This window comes from Leuciscus leuciscus, assembly GCF_965113295.1.
Source record: "Leuciscus leuciscus genome assembly, chromosome: 6".
NCBI classification, from domain to species: domain Eukaryota; kingdom Metazoa; phylum Chordata; class Actinopteri; order Cypriniformes; family Leuciscidae; genus Leuciscus; species Leuciscus leuciscus.
The window spans coordinates 22812447-22833731 of NC_138730.1; the positions used below are offsets into that span (position 1 = coordinate 22812447).

Genomic DNA, 21285 nt, shown 5'->3' on the forward strand with positions numbered 1-21285 from the left:
GAGTAATGCGGATTCTTTAGCAAAGATAAGGCAGAATTATCAGTTTGACAGAAACAAGAGTCAGTTAAGTCTGTTTGAAGTTAACTAGGCTTAATAATCAAAGATAAAGAATAACTTCTCCCTTTAATTGGGGCAATTTTTGTTTCAATTTTAACATGTTTTTGACTTTAGGACATTACTGGATCGATCCAAATATGGGATGCATAGGAGACGCCTTTAAAGTGTACTGTAACTTCACTGCAGGAGGAGAAACTTGCATTTTCCCTGATAAGAAATCCTCAGGGGTGAGAGGAACTCATCTCTGCTAAATCTCATGATTGGTAGTAATATAAATCAAAAATAAAGAATTGTATTATCTTGGTGAATTATTTGATCACAGTTTCCATTTATTCCAGGTTAGAATATCAAACTGGCCAAAGGAGTCCCCAGGATCTTGGTTCAGTGAATTCAAGCGTGGAAAAATCGTAAGTGCCCATTTTTCTCTTCCATTATAAATTTCATAAACTTTGAATCAAAGCTCAGCAATTTGGTTGTGAATGTCTCTATTGCTTGAAGGGTGACAGTAGCTCAGGGTTGGGAATCAAGAACTGTTTTTTATTCTGACCGTTTCAGTTTTTGTTTTTGTTTTATTCTGGAAATGAATTATCTTCTTATATCATAGTTCTGTTAACATCTGCATTCTTCTGCCAATGCAAACCGAAAGGCAACTTCACATTGATTTGATTAGCAAATGAAAGACAGTTTCAAATTCATGTTGTTAGTTTGGCTCGCTTACTAAACCAGTTTGAACAATTATTAACTTACTGAAACACAAGTTTTGTTGCACTAGAATAAAAAAAATTCAAAAATGGAATTTTGCTAAATTCAAATTTTTATATTAGAACTAATTATTGAAAGTTGCTTTTTAAAAAGTACTAAAATAATTGTTTATTGGATCTAGAACCAGACAAAGTCAATCGATTTTCATCCCTACAATACTTCATCCAAAATTGAAAGTTCTCCTTCATCAGATGTTTGATCCCTGTGTTCCCTGTGTCTCAGTTGTCTTATGTGGATGTTGAAGAGGGCTCGATAAACTCAGTCCAGATGACGTTCCTCAAGTTGCTGAGCTCTTCTGCTCGGCAGAACTTCACATACATATGCCATCAGTCTGTGGCCTGGTATGACGCCAAGGCTGACAACTATGACAATGCGCTGCGCTTCCTGGGCTCTAATGATGAGGAAATGTCCTATGACAACAACCCCTTCATCAAGGCTCTTTCAGATGGCTGCTCGGTAAGACTGCTGTTGATCTCTTTGCTGGTCATGCTGAACAATTTTGGATGATACGATAAACCAAGAATTATTTAAAATTTATAGTAAAAAAATGGCAGATATTAAAATCTGTATTATCAGAAAGAAAATGAACAAATTTACTAATTAACTAATAAATTACCTAAAGTCAGTCGCTTTAAATCCTAAAAGTGAATTTTGGCATCACAACATACAAATGTACAGTATGAAAATTTTATATTAATTTTGAGATTTGTTAGTATACTTTTAAAAGGTGTATTAAATAAAAAAATTAAAAAAGTACTTTAGATGATGGCAAAGGTAATCTTAATGTAAAAATAGAGGATGTACAATTAAACTATCCAATATAGACCGTATGTAGCCTCACCCCTCTTCAGCACTGTGCTCTTGTCTTCCGGTATTTCCACAGCATTAATGTAAGATCTTACGGATTTATGAATGAACCGCTCGTTTTAAAATCTCCCCGGTCTACTGACATTTGTTGTGACATCCGATTCAAATATTACAATGCTCATGATAACTTTCGTAAACTCTACAATAAGTAAATCCACTTCACCAGCTAATTACTTTTCGACAGCGATGCCATAGTAATATACAGAGCGACCGAAAAAATGCAAGTTCTAACACAAAATTCTGAAGATTCGCTTGTTTCTCTGGTGCATAAGGTCTACAGGCTGATACCAATAAATGAAAAAAAACTCTAATATCAGTCAATAACCAATACTATGTCAGTTAAGCAATATAACATGTTTTAAAAGTAGAGCAGTGGTATTTTAGTATAAATAGGCTATAATGCACACCGGACGAGAATTCAACTTTGGTGTGGCACACGGGATGGCCAATCAGATGTCAGGGATGTTCAGTGCCACCCCATACACCCCCCTGGCTCCGCAACTGGTTGTATAATGCTGCTTAAAACAGTTTGCAGTAATAACATACTATTCATCTCTTTCTGTTTCAGCTGAAGCAGGGATATTCTAAGTCTGTGATGGAAATTAACACTCCTCGCATCGACCAGGTGCCCATCATCGATGTCATGTTGAATGACTTTGGGGAATCCAGTCAAAGGTTTGGCTTTGAGGTAGGCCCTGTCTGCTTCATCGGCTAAAGGACCCCCCCCCCCCCCCCCACCCACTCCAACTTTATGGCAAAGGTCAAGGAGTGTGGCCAGCCAAGAGACCCCCGACCCGCCCCCTCCTTGCGCCACAAACACACACACCAGCACCCGCACTGTGTAATCTGAAATGGAATATTCATCGCCCTGGTGGGATCCCAGTCACACGACTGAAAACCTGCAATTGGAATAAAACCGAGAGAGAGGACATGAACTACCTGGTGGACAATGGCGCACTTTCAGGAGAAGGAGGAGGACCCTCTCCTTTATCATCTCACTGCTCTACCCAGCCTAGAGCCTGTAGGATTCTTTTCCCATTTCCAAACTCATTTTTATTTCTCCAATTCAAGTCTTAAACCTTGTTTTTTTTTATCCCAGCACCATTCACTCTTGATCTCAATCCTTCCCCAACCCCTATCCAATGTATTCCCAATCCTGTTCCTACTAATATTTTCCCTGTATCCTTTACGGATCCTCCTCCAGGTGCTGCTCAGAGAAAGACGACCACAGTGGTGTGCTCTTGTTGTAAACACCCAAACACTTAAGGTGCTATTGAAAGTGCATTTTTGGTAATACTGTAATTATTATTTTGTACAATACTGTTCTTTCGCAATTGCCTTTAAGTCTTGCATGTGTATCAAAATTGATCTGATGAAATATTGATAACCATAAAGAGAGAGTTTTTCTCCATGTTTGAAAATCAAAAGTGCAACAGAATTTTTCCACAAGATGTCAATCATTCAAGTGTCCCTGCCAACTAATAAAGTCAGCATTACAAACCATCCAAATTTGTAATTATAAAGTATCCATTTAGTAAATAGTGACCAATTTTAAGCACTTGGAGTTTCAATTTTATCCAGGAATATGCAGGCATGTCTTATGTAGTGAAGGACTAGCTGAACGTGAGTTTTCCTGTCTTCCTGAGGTTTGCAGATTTCCACCAGCTTCCTTTTGTTCTCAAGTGGTAGCAGTGATGCTGTGGTAATCGGTGACTCTACAATGCTAAAGAAACTTGATGAAAAGTAACTTGATGTCAGATTGAATTTCTTGACAGTATACCTCAATCTCTTAAAAGACGTATCCAATTCAAAGATGTTCAACCCTGTACATACAGAGCCTTGGTTAGAGAATCAAGTTTATATATTTGAGGCAGGGAATTTAAAAATAAAAAAAAGACTATTTGTTAAACTTTTGTTTGGTTATTTTGTGATTGCTATAATATTAACCCTTTTAGATATATAACAGAAACAACTATTTTGAGTTGCTTTTCGTCAGTATTAAATACGGATTCTGGACAGTATTGTATTAAAAGTGATAATTGTTTACTCTTTGTATGAATCATATCTGTGTGATTCACTCAGTCATGGATTTTTTTGTCCTGTGCTGTATGTGCAAACGCTTTTGTCTTTATATTTAAAGTTTCTGTGGTAAAATGTGTTCAGGTTGTGTGGTTCTGTAAGCTGTTTTGATTGCTTTATCTTTCTCCATTGCTTTCTCCATTGTTTTTGCGGTTCTGTCTGTGTCCCTGAAAACCTTTCAAATATATGACAATAGACTCAGAATTTACACGTCTGTGTAACATACTTATAATTTATGTAAAACTTGGAATAAATGATCGATTACATTTCAAGTAGATAATCTACTGTTTCAGTTTTGCTCAAACCAACAAGGATTGATCTGTCCAATTGAAAACCACTCACTCAATCACATCATTTAAGCCATAATGTCATTGGATGTAAAGCATGTTTGATTTATGAGGAATGTCTTGTTGATTTTCCACTAAATCTTTTAGTTTCAATCTCACAGAATGATGCTATAAAGCTGAAATCTAGAAGATTTGCTGTTTCTTTAAAGCTGATGTTGTCATGGTGCTACAGCTGAACAGAAGTGATTATTCAGCCGCTGGAGCGGAAACTGGCTGTGATAATTCACCTGATTCAACAACACAATGCTATGAGCACCTGCTTACCTTGGATGTTAGTCACCATAAAATCAAAATTGACATTTTGTTTTTAATGAAACATAGTGCAGTATTTTTGATAAATGATTTATCCATGCACATCATTATTATTTTTTTTATTCAGGTGCCCTCATTATCTTTAATCAAAATAACTTCCCCTTACTATTGCAGTGACTTCTCTGATGATGTGTTTACTGGCTTGAGGGCGGGACAACCTGTCACTCACATGACATCACAGCAATATCAAAACACAACCATCCAATCAGTTCCCAATGGACACAATCAAGTCCAGCCCTACGTTTTTGCTCCAGAAGCCGTTTCACTGGGATTCAAGTCACAATAGGGAAGAAAAGACTATTGCAACTCCTGTTTCATGACCACTTTAACACAGTCATGTGTTTATTCAACTAATGGATGCAGAGTTTTTGGTCTGAGGATGGAATACTTTTTTGGATAAAAAAAAAATATTAGTGCACACAAGGCTGAAAGTATAAAGAGGAAAGTGGTATAATATTCTATGAGAGTAGAAACCCTGGAAATGTCAGGGAAATTAACCATTTTGATTTCCAGGGCTTTAAATGTAAAGTTAAATATTGAAATTCCAATTGGTACATACAAATGAAAATCCCCCCCAGGATAGACTGGAAAATGTGATGGTTGGGAACCCTGTACACCTCTTCATATGTGCCTGAAGAGGGTCAGGGCTTTGATGGTGATAGTCATCAATCAGGGGTCAGTACAGTATTCACAGCCGCTATGAATTTAAACTGTATTTGGAATAGCAAACATTAATTCAATTACAGACGTACATTCAAGGACCTGGCATTAGATCAGCCTTTTGTTGATCTATTTTGCTTTTCTGTTCTTTGATTGATGAATTGTGCTGTAATTAAATTCTAATAGTTTGAGGTCATTCTTCTTGTAAAAAAAAACATTGATGTGCAAAGATATGATTCATGCTAAATCCCGTTTTGTATAACAAAAATATGAAAGCAAACATTTAACTACAAGCAATACAACAAAATACTTGTGAAAGAAGTAAAGCAGAAAAGCCTAAATATTTGAATACACCACTAGAAACATGTTTATTCTTATAAAAATGGTCAAATACTAAGAAATATCTTGATTTTTAGTTGTTTTAGCATATTTGTGTTGTCTTATCTAAGTTTGTTTTTCTTATGTTTTGGTTATGTGACAGAAATGCAAACTTAATGCACAACTGTCAGCCTGCATGGGGAGGTTTTTGAGACTCCAGAGACACCAGCGGCTTCAAATACCTGTTTGCTGCTCAACAGTGGCTTTTTTCTTATAGCTGCCCTTTTAAAAAACATTATCTCCCCATATTGCAGGAGAACTGGGACTTGCTTAATAATGTGGAACAACTTCTTTAAGTAGGGTTTCCATTTACCTAAGAAGACCTAGCAAACTATTTAACAAACCTGTCTGAGATTGATATGAGTTCTCTAAGGATTTGAGAAATAAAACAAACAAACACTTTCTTTGAAAAACTAAAATCTGAATGTTTATTGTACTGAAATCCTACTGATATGCCATTTGCATAATAATTTGGAATACATATTTCATTACTCTTTGGATTATATTTTGAATAATACAAACAACAGTAAACGTCAAATGTCCAAAACCACTATTCTCTATGGTTGTAATACAAACCCAAAAAGTTATTGAAAATGTACATTTGCTCACATGACTTTAATAGTGTGGGAATCTGCATGGGTGCCATGATTTTTATTATTTTCTTCATTTTTTGGATTAGTGTATACAAGTTGTTTCCCTAAATTTGGCAACAAAGCAGTGTAAATATTACAGAACAGATCGGTATAGTCAACTGTTGTTGCTTATGGAAAAAGTATTTTTAGCTAGCACTATGACCTGATGAGCCAAATCTGAGCCAAATCATCTTCTTGTGCTGTTTACACACTCTAAAATGAGAATCAATGTACACCACACACTCCTAGTCAGAATGCTGAAGTTATATCATACAATAAAATATGTATATCATATTATAATATTACTGAAAAATACTGTTGTTTTCAATGGATTCACTATACAATGAGGCTATATTTCAACATGAACTGTAATAAAAGGCAAGCAGGTCATTAATGAAGAAATGTCCAAATGTCCTGCGCTCGCACCTGTGTGACCTCAGCACAGCTCTTGAAATCAAACAGGTGTCAGAGAGCTTATTCAACACACTGTGAAAAAACATCAGACTTTTATCTTCCTCGATAGTTGGGATGCAGTGCTGGGTAGATAACATACAAATTGTAGTCCGTTACTAATTCCAAATTACATGACAAAAATTGTAGTTAGTAACGTAATCCATTACATTACACATTTTAGGTAATAGAATCAATATAAAACTTTTTTATAATCTTGTACCATATTAATATTAAAGAACAAAGAGAAAGAAAATATATTCCAGTCGTTGTTATTAACAACATGAAGTGCATTAAACATTGCATTAGAAGTCTCTAAGCTCACCAAGGCTGCATTACTTTAATCAAAAATACAGTAAAAACAAATTGTGCAATATTATTACAATTTAAAATGACTGTTTTATATGTTCATATATTTTTTTTAAAATAATGTTTTTTGTCAAGGCTAGTCTTCAATCACATGATCCATTCTAATATGCTGATTCGGTGCTCAAGAAACATTTCCTGTTATTATGAATGGTGAAAACAGTTATGTTGCTTAATATATTTGTGGAAACCATGATACTTTATTTTTAGGATTCTTTGATGAAGAGAAAGTACAAAAGACCAGAATAAATCTTTAAATCTTTTGGAACTATGTAAAAGTCTTAATGCATCCTTGCTGAATAAAATGAATTGTGTATTCATTTAAAACTCACAGACCCCAAAACTATATGTTTGGGAGGATGGTTTAATATAAATGTTAAGGATAATCATGCACTTATGCCTGTAACAAAGTAGCCACCAACAACCAAAAAGTAATATGATTATAAATATTTAATTAACTTTAGCTCACTGAGCAGTGGCAGTATATACAAACATAGTGATCGAAATGGAGAATGACAGATTTGGAGGAGGAGAAAAGCTCAAATGATGAGCAACGACACATGACAAAAGTGTTTATTTGTCCTCTGTGAGTCACTGCTCTTATCCAGATCTGGAGCTTGTTTAATCATCATTACATTTTCTGTTTAGTCATGGCCGGTATGTTTTACAGTTAGCTCATTTCACAGGACACAAACTTTCTGGCAAAGGCTTAAATCTTGTTTGTGTTCATCCTGCCTCTTAATTCTTAAAAAAACAACAACAACAACAAAAAACATATTTTGTATTCTTTCTTGTAATGCTTTCTTGGGTATTGACAGGTACAGTAATACCATGTGGATTACACTAAATTCAACATACAATATTCAAAGAACAGCAGCTGTCATAATATGAAAAGGAAAATGGATTTATAGCCAAGTGTTCTATGAGCAGAAAGTCTATTATCTTTGGCTTTCTTGCCACCTCCATGTTTGATGTGCCTAAGACAGTGTCCAAAATAAATCAGCAAAGCTTATTTGCCTTTATTGAGACAGCTCCTGTCTGAATAATGACTGGTGCAGCCGCTCCAGCTCATGAATAAAGTCTGTTCGTAAATGTGTGCGCGCGTGTGTGTGTGTGTGTGTGTGTGTGTGTGTGTGTGTGAGTGTGTGTGTGTCTGGCATCCCGCTCCTGTTGGGAACACCTTTCATTCAGAGCTCTAGCAGGCATCAGCTGTGGCCAGCTGCCAGACACAAACGTGCCCAGAGTTAATGTGTTAGTGTGATTCAGGCGATGTACATTGCAACCTGCTGGGTCATTGGCTCAGCGTGCAGTGGCCTTTTACTCTTTCTCACTCTTTTATTAACACAGTCTCCTTTAATTCAAAAACTTTTTGTGCTTTTCCGACGCCACTACAACATGAACCGCAATCAAAGGCAACCAGGCCATTAGTGAAGACCTGTTGAGGGAACCAAATGTTCTGTGCACCTGTGCGACCTCTTGAAAACAAACAGGTGTCAGAGAGGAGACTATTCAGCGCACTGTGAAACACCATCAGACTTTTATCTTCCTCAATAGTTGGGATGAAAGTCCCTTTCTTCTTGAAAGGACACACATGAAAACTTAAAGAAAGGCCTTTGACTGAAAATTCACTTAAAGGCTTTTGATATAATATATACTGTAGGCTACCTAGCAAAATAAATACTTAAAGTCACCATGAACTACATTTTTTTATGAAATATTGCAGTATTTGTTATAAATTATTTATCTCTGCACATCATTATTATAATTTTTTTTAATTCATGTGTCCTCATAATCTTTAATAAAAATAACTTCCCCTCCCTCTTGCAGCATCATCTCTTATCTTCTTTGATGATATGTTCATTGGTGCAAGGGCGGGACAACCTGTCACTCACATGACATCACATCAATAGCAAACCACAATAATCCAATCAATTCCTGAAGGACAAAATCAAGTCCCGCCCTAAAAAAATTATATTTCTTGTTTTCTTGATATACAGTACATCACAAGACTATCACAACTTCAATTTCATGCCGATTCAATGCCCAATGTATTATTCTGTTTTTACTTAATTCTAATTGGTCAATTGTGCCATGCCTTTCCTGATATCACAGTCGTCCATGGCAACGCTGATCTGGGTAAATGAAACCGGCGCTACTTTCATGTCTCTCATCCGCAAACTCGCTCCCTGTTGTTACATACAAACGCAACAGGTGCCATCTAGTTTCTCAGTTATGGATTTTTGTGAAAATGCTCCTCAGGACTGCAGTTTTCACTGGTTGGAAGGAGCCAGACACCCCTTCACAGTACTAACAGATCACAAAAATTATCCAATGGCCAATGACATCCGGCGATAAGTCCAAGGCTGTTAGGAGTGTGCCACATCCAAGGTCCCACGCCATCTGCCGATTGGTAAACTCTGCCCTTTCCTTGTCGCCCCTGGTCATACCTGGGGGTGGATTTTCTTTCTTACCTCTCCGAATCAGACGGATACACTTCATCCTGGTAATCGTAGACCGTTTCTCCAAGGCCTGCACGTTGATACCTTTACAAGGGCTTCCAACTGCAATGGAAACTACTGAGGCTATGTTCAACCAGGTATTCAGAAACTTTGGTATCCTCTAGGGAATTGTCAGATCGTGGACCATAGTTTATCTCTAATGTGTGGAATGCCTTTTTCTCCCTCCTATGTGTGACCATGAGTCTCACATCCAGATACCAGTGTGTTTTCACACTTGAGTCCTCTTTAAAAGAACCAAACTCAGACTCCTTTAAGTGGATCAAGAGGTGAACCAAGTGAAAAAGGACCCAGTTCTCTTTACGTTCACACTTTCCCTGTCCCTGAAAGAGGACTCGGATCCTTATTTGGTCCACTTAAGAATGTGGTCTCAGACCCCTTTGTGTTTATACTGTTGGTTTTTGGATCTAGTCCAGTTCAGTGTTTGATGACTGACCCTATGGTCCTATTTGATCCCATTCACTTACATACCTGTATGTGCCTCACTAACCAATATATTTGTTTGTATGGATTATTATTGTTAGTATTATTAAGTATTATTATTTTGTAAAACGACATTGCTACAAATGCTGTTAAATGAGCATAACTCTAAGTTGTTTATCTTTTACACAAAAAATTATTTTGTTCCAATCCTTATTCTTGCACTATATCACACATCCACCTTTGTAAAAAAAAAAAAAAAAAAAAAAAAAACCCTAGTTACGCATGTAACTGTGGTTCTGTGAATTCTGGATGACCACCAGAGGCAGTGTAAACACAATGGATTATCGCAGTGCCAGCTAGATAGGTTGAGAGAATATACCAACAAAGTCACGTGGCATGGCGTATGCTGAGCCCTGGAGTGTTAAAAGCTACAGTAGCTCAGCTAGTCTTCAAGGACAACAATTTAATGTCAATGCTTTGCAAGGGCTCAAACTATGGTGAGCACAGGAATGCAAGCACAAGTGTCAAATCCCACACAAGAAAGTGAGGATTCCGAGCAGGGTTCAGATGGCGCGTGCCCTTCAGAAACCAATGTCTGGCTGGCCATCGTGGTGCCACAAGTAACACTCGGAGATCTGTGCAACGTCTCCATAATAGAGGGAGAGGTGGAAACGCATACAGTAGGCAGTTCGGCCATTCGTGAATCGTGAGACAGCGCATCCTGGCCCAGCGGGCTGGATACTTCTGTCCTTGCGAACCATGAGTGACAGTGAGTGGTCATCTCTGAAGCAAAAAGACCTCTGCTTTTCCAAATCGTAGCCAGATTTCCTGCACTACATCTGGATGAAGCCTCCATTCCCCTGGATGTACTTGATCCCTGGAAAGAGCATCCGCTGTCTGGTTGCACGCTCCTGGAATATGAGCTGCCCTCAGTGAAGCGAGTCGTTGCTGACACCATGTCAGGATCTCATGAGTCAGCTGTAGAGACCTGCAGGATCTCGTGCCGCCCTGGTGGTTCAGATGGAACACTGTTGAGGTATTGTCGGACCGAACGAGAACATGGCGGCCTGCCAGGACAGGCATGAAGTACTTTAGAGCCAAGAACACTGACCTTAGTTCTAGCAGGTTGATTTGTTCTGTGGCCTGGGTCGGTGCCCAGCGCCCACAAATATCCCTCCGATTCCACATTGCCCCCCATCCTGTGAGTGAAGCGTCTGTCGTGACCAATTACTCCCGACGAGAGAGAATAACACCCAGGGGCGATCCTGCCTTCAGAAACTCCACCTGTCTCCACCGCCTCAACGCACTTTATGCAACGGTGAGAAATTATAACCAGCCTATGGCAATATCTGGTGGGATCTAGCCACATAACTGGAGTGGTCTGAGGTGGAGTAAACCCAGGGGGATCACCACTGTAGCTGCTGTTAACCTCCCTATCAGTTGTAGGACCACCTCGTACTGCAAAGACACACCTGGGCGAAAGCGAGCCAAAAGTTGCAGAATGTTCGTCACACGTTCCTGAGACAGGGAGGCAAACATTAGGCAGGAATTCAGGGTCATTGCTATGAACGTTGTGGTCTGTGTTGGAATCAGACAGCTCTTTTTCTCGTTCACAGAAATCCCCAGCTTCTGCACATGTCTCAAAAGCAGTTTGGAGTCTTGCACAGCCTGCCGCTCTCTGGGGGCACAGAAAAGCCAGTCGTCGCAGAAACTTTCTGTGATATACAGCAATTGGGATGTGAAAGTATGCATCTTTCAGGTCGACACTTATAAACCAATCATCTGCTGTCACAGACCAAAGAACATCCGCTGTGCGCAGCATTCAAAAAGGAAGGACCTTCAGGAACAAATTCAGAAGCCTCAAATTGAGAATTGGGCGGAGTCCAATCAGAGTCGTCAACACCCAGGGATCTGCTGTGTTGGATCTCCAGTACTCCAGCTGTTCTATAGAAAAACGATCGACCGCCAGCCTGACTGTCTCAGGCTTTATGTGTGCGATTTTTAGTGCCACGGGGGGATGCTGACGGGGTCCTCCTGGAAACTGTCGATGAGGTGGGCGAAAAACTCTCGCATCTTCAGGAACACAAGGTCTTTGAGGGGGCTGTGACTGAGGTGTAGCGTGCCGACGGAAATGTTGCTCCAATGTGGCATAGTGATGTTTCCAACAGTTACGGAATATTTGGACCAAAAAGTTGCCTGGGAACAAATGGAAGATCTCTCAAGGTTTTCTTACAGTCCTCCGGCAGCCGTGCTTGGGCAAGCCACACTTGATGGCTGGCTGCCAGAAGCGTGGCTGTAAGACTACCCAGTTTGCGGGTCACATGGCCTGTTGCCAACAGAGCAGTTTGCAGAAATTGTGAAATAGAGGGATCCGCATTTGCAGGTTCCAGTGTACTGGTGGCAGCAAGAAGTAACTGGCAGGTTGTGTTTTCTGCAAGAGAAACTTAGGCAACAGACTCATATGCCTTTTTAGCAAGGAATCTGTACAATCGCATTGCACACTGGGACATCGTACATTCCCTCGTAGAGCTTCATCAGGAGACACCACCAAAGCTGTCACATGCTGCTCTATTTCCGGAGCACGACCCACCCCAATAGAATCTGCTTCAGCCATAGATGCTAGTGTTCAAGCAATCTTTGAGCGCCACTTAGGCAGACCAGAACCAGTGAGAGCATTTGAGAATTCTGCCACAAAATCCTTACATGGTGGCATGGCAAAAGAAGTTGCAGCTGTGGTCTGTCTGAAAAACACATTCGTTTGGGCAGATTGGACAGGTGACTCATCAAGTCCTAGACGAGCAACTGCCTTTCGAAGCACAGCCAAAGTATCATCGGAGGAGGACTGGGCTTGTCCAGATGACTGAACTGACCCCCCACTAGACCCCTCCGCTGCTGGGTAACCAGTGAAAACAGCCTGAGGTGCTGGTTGTGCAGCAACATCCATAGTATCCCCATGAGCGTGAAAAAAGGATTCTAAAGCACTTGTAGAAAGCACATCCAACTCAGAACGATGAGAAAAACAAGGGGAATCAAGAGACTCTTCCCCAGCTCCCTAATTCTGAACATTCTCATCCTCCTGTGTTATCTTCACAGGTGTAGCAGATGTGACAGACTGAAGCAAGTGAAGCAGGCGTTTCAGCTCTGCCATCTCTGAAGAAAGCACCGACACCATCATAGAAAGTGAACTTCTCTCAACATGTGAATGTTTATCACCTCGCCATGTGGCCTTCTTAGATGGGAGGGGAGCACCAGCTGCCGCCAATACCCTGCGCTTCCGAGTGCGCGAAGGGGCTGCATCTAACTGCCCAAGTTTCACTGTTGAATTATGGGTCTAACTCGGCAATACAGAGCCGTCGTTCCGACATAGGCAAAAGGCTGCAGTGCATGCACGGGTCCGTGAGAGCCTCTCGCAGATGTTGAACACCCAAACACGATGGGCAGATGTCATGACTGCAGTCAGGGAGAAGATTATTAGGGCACAGCTTACAAGTCAGTGAAAAACCAGTGGCAATCGAGCTGTGAGCCATAGTTACACGCTAATAACACCCTCGGATAGCACAGTAAGGTTAAGTTAAGCGGGATAAAAAAATAATAAAAATAAAACGATTCCCTCAGGTGAACCGACAGGTAATGCCAACAAATATCTCACGAAAAAGAGAAAACATTTCTAAAATGGCCGGCGGATTGAACCGAGGGACAAAATGTGTAACATGAATTCGAGGAAAAAAACTCTGAATAGATAAGTCAACAGGACACCGTTAACTCATAGGCGCGGAAAACACAAGCCACCGGATTCACCGAGAGGCACAGTGTTACCGACGAAGCAATTTAAACTCAAAACGAAAAACAAAACTCACCAAAATGCTATTAATTTACTCCAAATCCTTTGAAGTGGCGTAGATGCACACTGTCACAGTTTATGAGGACAAATCTCGCTGCTCTTGTAAGCTGCACTTGACAGTGCGAAAATCACTCAACCAATACAACCTCAACCAGGCGAGAAAGCGAAAGAGGCAGAGTGCTGAGCTACTGTAGCTTTTAACCCTCCAGGGCTCAGCATACGTCACGCCACGTGACTTTGTTGGTATATTCTCTCGACCTATCTAGCTGGCGCTGCGATAATCCATAGTGTTTACACTGCCTCTGGTGGTCAGTAGGAATGAAACAGAACATTTATTTTGAATTGTTTTCCTTGAATCACGTTTTTTTTATTGCAGAAGGCAATGGTAATGTCAGTATACAAAAAGCAAACAAACAAACAATATTGGACAAATACAATAAAAGAAAGATGCAACTAAAATAAACTTGTTTCAGGTAAAGTAGGTATGCCTAAAAGCAGCACTGATGTATGAAATTGAATAATCAAATAAAAAAAAATAAAAAAACAACATATTCTTCACTGTATGAATAAAACGTATACTCTACTGATTCTTATATTAGGCTGACTTTAAGAACTACATAATGCACAGATCCAATATACATACCCTAGTGAAAAATAAATATACCAAAATTTATTAGAAATACATTTATTTTATGCTAAGTATACTACTAATACATTAACATATTTATGTACTTAATATTAATACCCTGCAATTGTACTTTTAGTGTACTAAATTGGTATTCTTAAAGTCTGCTAAATTGGAACAACTAACTTTGTACTTAATGTACTTTTGTTATCCAGAAATAGTGCTGAGGTCCAACTAAAGATATACTACTGTAAGTATATTTGATTTGATATTTGATGATATTATATTATTATATTTGATTGTGCTAAAGTGAAACTATTGCAGGTAGGCTATATTTTAGGTACACTTTAAGTATCTTGCATTTAACCCTTATGTAGTTCATATTTCATCCCTTCTTTAATCTTAGTGTTTGAAAATCTGCCCATAACGAGAAAGATAATGTTCATTGGGGCATATTGATTTTCTCTCTCTCTCTCTCTCTCTCTCTCTCTCTCTCTCTCTCTCTCTCTCTCTCTCTCTCATGGTTGACACATGTTGGCTTGCGGTATGAAGACAGCCTCTGAGATGTCTTGTCTGCAGCTGTTTTGAGGTTTGATACATAGCTTGACTGATGTGTTCTCGAGGGGTGGGCACCTCCTGGAAAGACCAAGGTGACTCCTGCAGCTTCTGCTATATAGGAGAATAGAGTTTTAAAATAAACTTTAAAATATACACCCAGCTGGTGCCATCAGATTTCAGTGGTGCATTCCTGGCTTTTAAATGACTGCATTCGTCATTCAAACCTCCAACTTATTTTTAATTGAGCAGTAATGTCTTCAAATATTTCACTGACATTGATTAAACGGACATGACACTAAAGTAAACAAAATACTTTCTCTTTTGATAAAGGAACAGATAAAGAGACAAGCCTACCTCTAAAAAAAGACAGGCTAACCACACATGTTGCCAAGCAACTAATTGAGATTTTGAGCAGAGGTGCAGTGAAAGTTTATGCTCTAACCTCTGATGAGGTAATTTTAGCATACATGTCTCTGTAGATAATGTGCAGATATGCTTGGTTAATGAAGCGACTCATTATTGAATGTTTTGCAGTGTTGGTTACCCAGTACCTCAAAAAGTATGAGAGAAATAGGTTTGGAAACCGATAACAGTCTACGCTCTTATTATTTTCTTCTTTTTTTTTTTTAAATAGCGCAATATTCTTTCTGACAGTATTCTTGCACTGTTGGGCTATTCGGTGTGACACAACACCAGTAGGGTAAGTCGGGTAAGTCGGGGTAGCCTACGTATAGTAGGCTATTTGACAAAAAAAAAAAACGCTTTTCTCAGCTTTTTGCTCAAGATGTTTTTATTTATTTATTAAACTTACCCAAATTCAAGTGTTGAGAAAAACGGAATGCATGAAGCTAGAATAATCTTTTTATTTTTTTAATATTTGTTTTATGTTTGTTTAAAAGCAGAGGGGCCTGTTTTTTCTTTTGACATTTTGCATGTTCAGATTTTCATACAACAATATTCTGGGGGCCATGAAACTTGTGCAAATAATCCAAATAAAATAAAACAAAACAAAATAAAAATGCTGGGGGTGTTTGGCAACTTTTTTTTCAAAAACGCTGGCGGGGAAAGAGTTAAAAAAAATTAACGAATGATAACCACCTTTTTTGTTGTTGTTTAATAAATTTTATTTAGCTTCTAGCAATGATGATTTTATTGAATGTATGCTACTTTAAAAAGTAGGCTACAATTTAATTCCTTAAATCCAGATATATTTTCTCCAAAAGTGCTAAAATAATCGTTTTAACCATCGTTAAACCATCGTTCGATTCTGTTCAATTCTCACCCCTATTGAGCAACATCTAATGAACATTTTGGTTATGTTTAATCCTTACTCCTCCTCACGTTGCAAAGACATAAAAGTCGTGATTTTATCCCTTTAATTTACTCTTAGATATATTAAGTTTAGTTAATGAAAGAGTAACCCCGCACTGAAACGCTGTAATGATGTAATATCCGCTGAGAGTCTCCACACATCTCAAACTTTTCTTCGCTCAGAGCGACGATGACAGCGCACGCACTTTCAGCGGTTCTGTCGAGGGTTCCCGATCCCAAGATACTGGCGAGAAGCTCGATCTGAAACATCGGAGAGTGAATCCGCTTGTAACAGAGACGTAGGAGGGAGACTCGTCTGGAGGCAGAATGCGGGCGCTGTTCGTGGTGCTGAAACCGCTGTGTTTTCTCGCTCTGCTCGGCTACTGCCCTTCCGCGGTGAGTGATGCGCACCCGCACCTTACTGACTTAGACAGAAACTTGACATGTCTGAGCCCAGCTCCGACTACACCAGTGACTCATAGAACATACGCAAGACTAAATGTATATGCAAAGTGACAAACAAGGCTGCCAGTGTTAATGATGTCTTAGGAGAATTATGCGTTCTTCCGATAATATCATTTTAATGACAACCTCAGAGAGATGGAGAGAAGGAAATGCAGTAACACTTAAACTGGGACAAAAAAATAATAATCTTGATAGACGTGGGATAAGACGTGGGATACCCTAACATTGTGTTTAAAAATCGTGTTTTCCATTTCATGTAACTTTCTCTATGATTGTGTAGCTCAAATGGTCACAGAATATTGTTAGACCCTCTGTTCTGTTACAGTGCATGATCTACATTAAAGCTTTCAGCTTGCGGTCTCTTATTTCTGGTGTTGTTTCAAAGGTTTTAAGCATCCGCCTGTACCGAGCATTGTTTATTTCACCTTAGGTCACACTTTATATTAGTTGTCTTTTTTTTTTCTTTTCTTTTTTTTAGATAAATGCTATTTACACTAAAATATAAATCGTGTGATACAATGCACTTGTATGTTGTTCTTAGGAACTGTCATTTGCTGCTACTAAGGTTAGGGATAGCCTTATGAATAAGGTTTGTATTAGGGTCCCTGTTGGACAAATAAACAGTGCATGAATATTGCATGTGCCTTTTCACAGAACAAGAGTTACTGTGTAGCCCACCGCCGCCCCTCTTTTCTCCCCATCATCTCCTTTCTCCACTCTATTACAACTATTATATTAGTATATATTACTGTTTACTCTGCAATGCAAATTAAGATGCATGTTTCCTTCAGTAAGTACAAGAGTAGCCTATAATTACAGTAATTACATGCATTTGTTTTAAATATACAGTGTAACAGCACGTGTTGTATGTACAGAATGCTAACATTGTAATTTTAACAGTAAATAGTTAAAGACATAATATAAAGTTGTAATGAACTATTTTAGTACTAATATCATTTGTTATATCGAGAGCTCAATAGTAATTGATAAAGAGTTTCAATGAGGAAATGTTTTCTTCCTTGGCATTCTGAGTCTATTCTCAGCACTACTAGTAATCTGTATGCAATTCCTAAGGGTTTATTTTAGCACTGGGTCAAGATCAGATCAACTATTTATCATGTAGCACCAAGATAACTGCATGAATTTCACATGTCATATGTGACTGGAAACCAAAGAAATCCGTACTGTCTGTGAGATTGTCATGAGGATCTCTCTCATCCAGGCTTAATTAACCCAGCTGCAGGTCTTATTTGAGGAGCAGAATCCCTCTACTCATATCTCATAATGGCAGTGAACTAGCAGGAAGTACCCATCCAACTTGGATATGTTACAATTTGCTGAAATTGCAGTTAGTTGTTAGTTGCAGCAGCATGAGGAAGTGTGCCAGAATGTGTAAAGAACTCTCTTTTTCAGCTCGCCTGTAAAAGGCTAGTCCCCAGAGCCGGCCTTTCAAAGCCCGCTGCGAGAGAGGAAAAAATGAATATGGGTGTTTACAAAGCTCTTTTATTGTTGCAGACAATTGTGGGAAATTTGAGGGGATGAATGCAGAGAGAGAGGCTTTATCATGAAGGTGTTGCAGAGGGGTGCAACACCCACTGCAACCTTGGCCTGCCATGTTTTAGTGGTGTGTGCTTGAATTGGTTTCAGAATTATGAATCAGTGTGAATCCAAATTAATATTCAGTGAAGTACATAGAAACTGAACTATATTTATCCTGTGCTTGTATTAATTTGAAAATGTATTTCAAATGAAGTGTATAATGTCTTATACAGTCAGAGACACCGATTTGGGATCCTTTCAGACAGAAAGTTTGATTACACCCTACTAAAAAATCATTATGTATAATAGGCGGCTGCATATATGAAAAAAAAAAACACCTAACCATAAAAAAATTCTGACAAATGGTTTTTCAGCTGTTTTTGGTATTATTAGGTGTCCTTAATAACATACTAAAAGTTTACCAAAGTTTGACCACTAGAAAGGTGTAATTTTCAAGATGGCGTCCAAGATGGGCAGGAAGCCCTTAAAATATCTCTACTAATGAACTCCTTCATTATTTGACCTATAGTCAATTAATCTTGCTGCCTAACTCCATGTTTTCTGGGTCTATGAATCCATTGGACTTGTCTAAATTGCACTGACATGATTACATACTTATGGAATACATGATTTTGTGAGATTACTGTAAGGTTTTATCTTGGTTTGGGGTGAATCAGAGATGTAAACGATTTAGCTTATGTCATGTAACTCCTACTCAGTACGTGTTTTTGGACACATACCTTTTTTTTGCTAAAACACTGACTTGACATTCAATGTAAAAGTTATTGCACCCAAAAGTAACTTAAATAGGAATTGTATAACTTTGATTATAAACAACTCTGAATTAGCCCGAACAGAGGCCTGTGTGTAAACCCTCTAAAATGGTCACTCATTTCTATTTGAATAAGTGTCACGGGAAACTAAGAAAACAAGGAAAACTCAAGTGCAGAGGAAAGGGATTTTTAATAAACAAAAGAACAACGTAAAACAAACACCCACGAGGGGGAAAACATTACAAAATACCAAACAACAACTTCAAACGTGAACATACCAAACGGGTCACGGGGAAACGGGAGACGTGTACAAGACAACGATCCGACACAGACTGCAAACACAAGGGAACTTATAAAAGGGACAAATCAGGCAGGTAATGAGGAACAACAGGTGGGGCAAATGAAACCAATAATAAGATAACAAGGAGGGTGGGGTCAAAACAATGACAGGAACACAAACACCGCATGTGCTACACAAGACAGGACAGGCATGTGACATTACCCCCTCCTAAAGGAGCGGCTACCAGACGCTCCACTAGGGCCGGGAGGGACAGACCAGGGCGGGACGGGAAGGACAGACCAGGGCGGGACGGGAGGGACAGACCAGAGTGGGACAGGGGGAACAGGAAAGACAGACCAGGGTGGGACGGGAGGGACAGGGGAAACAGAAAAGACAGACCGGGGTGGGGCAGGAAAATGGACAGTTCTGGAGGCCAGGGCGGAACAGAGAGTCCATCGGGCGGGCCAGGGCGAGCAGACTCTCCCTCGGGCGGCCAGGGCGGAGCAGACTCTCCTCGGGCGGCCAGGGGCGGAGCAGACTCTCCCTCGGGCGGCCAGGGCGGAGCAGACTCTCCCTCGGCGGCCAGGGCGGAGAAGACCCTCGGGCGGCCAGGGCGGAGACGACCCCTCGGGCGGCCAGGGCGGAGACGACTCCACCGGCTCAGGAACTGGAACAGACTCCACCGGCTCAGGAACTGGAACAGACTCCACCGGCTCAGGAACTGGAACAGACTCCACCGGCTCAGGAACTGGAACAGACTCCACCGGCTCAGGAACTGGAACAGACTCCACCGGCTCAGGAACTGGACAGACTCCACCGGCTCAGGCACTGGAACAGACTCCACCGGCTCAGGCACTGGAACAGGACTCCACCGGCTCAGGCACTGGAACAGACTCCACCGGCTCAGGCACTGAACAGACTCCACCGGCTCAGGCACTGTGAACAGACTCCACCGGCTCAGGCACTGGAACAGACTCCACCGGCTCAGGCACTGGAACTGGCACCTCCGGCTCAGGCACTGGAACTGGCACACCTCCGGCTCAGGCACTGGCACCAACGGCTCAGGCACTGGAACTGGCACCACCGGCTCAGGCACTGGAACTGGCACCACCGGCTCAGGCACTGGAACTGGCACCACCGGCTCAGGCACTGGAACTGAAAACTGGCACCACCGGCTCAGGAACAAGACACCACCGGCTCAGGAGCAGACACCACCGGCTCAGGAGCAGACACCACCGGCTCAGGAGCAGACACCACCGGCTCAGGAATAGATATCACCGGCTCAAGAGCAGACACCACCGGCTCAGGAACAGATACCACCGGCTCAGACACCACCGGTTCAGGAACAGATACCACCGGCTGAGGCACTGGAACTGGCACCACCGGCTCGGGCACTGGAACTGGAACTGGCACCACCGGCTCGGGCACTGGAACTGACACCACCGGTCCAAGTGTGTGCGTAGTCCACACACACCACATGGCTGTGGCCAAAATGGCCAGTGTCGCGGTCACTGAGGGCTCAGGAACAGACGCCAGTTGTCGCGGTCACTGAGGGCTCAGGAACAGACGCCAGTGTCGCGGTCACTGGCTCCGGCTCAGGAACAGAAACAGACGCCAGTGTCGCGGTCACTGGCTCCGGCTCAGGAACAGACACTGGCTCCGGCTCAGGAACAGACACTGGCTCCGGCTCAGGAACAGACACTGGCTCCGCTCAGGAACAGACACTGGCTCCGGCTCAGGAACAGACACTGGCTCCGGCTCAGGAACAGACACTGCAGGAACAGACACTGGCTCCGGGCTCAGGAACAGACACTGGCTCCGGCTCAGGAACAGACACTGGCTCCGGCTCAGGAACAGACACTGGCTCCGGCTCAGGAACAGACACTGGCTCCGGCTCAGGAACAGGAACAGACACTGGCTCCGGCTCAGGAACAGACACTGGCTCGACGGCGGCCATCTTGTCCGAAGACACAGGCTCGGCAGGCGTGACGTGAACAGGGTTCGGCGGCGGCCATCTTGTCCGAAGACACAGGCTCGGCAGACG

The 21285-nt window shown here is 41.0% G+C and overlaps 2 protein-coding genes across 2 annotated transcripts in view; both read left to right on the top strand.

Annotated features, from left to right (window-relative positions):
* The window catches only part of col11a1b (collagen, type XI, alpha 1b), a 93749-nt gene extending 89718 nt beyond the window's left edge, over positions 1-4031 (top strand). The window contains exons 64-67 of the mRNA XM_082172835.1: positions 172-284; positions 396-464; positions 1042-1275; positions 2255-4031. Coding sequence (XP_082028961.1) covers positions 172-284; positions 396-464; positions 1042-1275; positions 2255-2401 — 563 coding nt within the window. The 3' untranslated portion in view covers positions 2402-4031. The remainder of the gene's footprint in view (positions 1-171; positions 285-395; positions 465-1041; positions 1276-2254) is intronic.
* A 12350-nt stretch (positions 4032-16381) lies between these two features.
* olfm3b (olfactomedin 3b) overlaps positions 16382-21285 on the top strand; it is an 11050-nt gene continuing 6146 nt past the window's right edge. Inside the window, exon 1 of the mRNA XM_082173747.1 lies at positions 16382-16580. Coding sequence (XP_082029873.1) covers positions 16512-16580 — 69 coding nt within the window. The 5' untranslated portion in view covers positions 16382-16511. The remainder of the gene's footprint in view (positions 16581-21285) is intronic.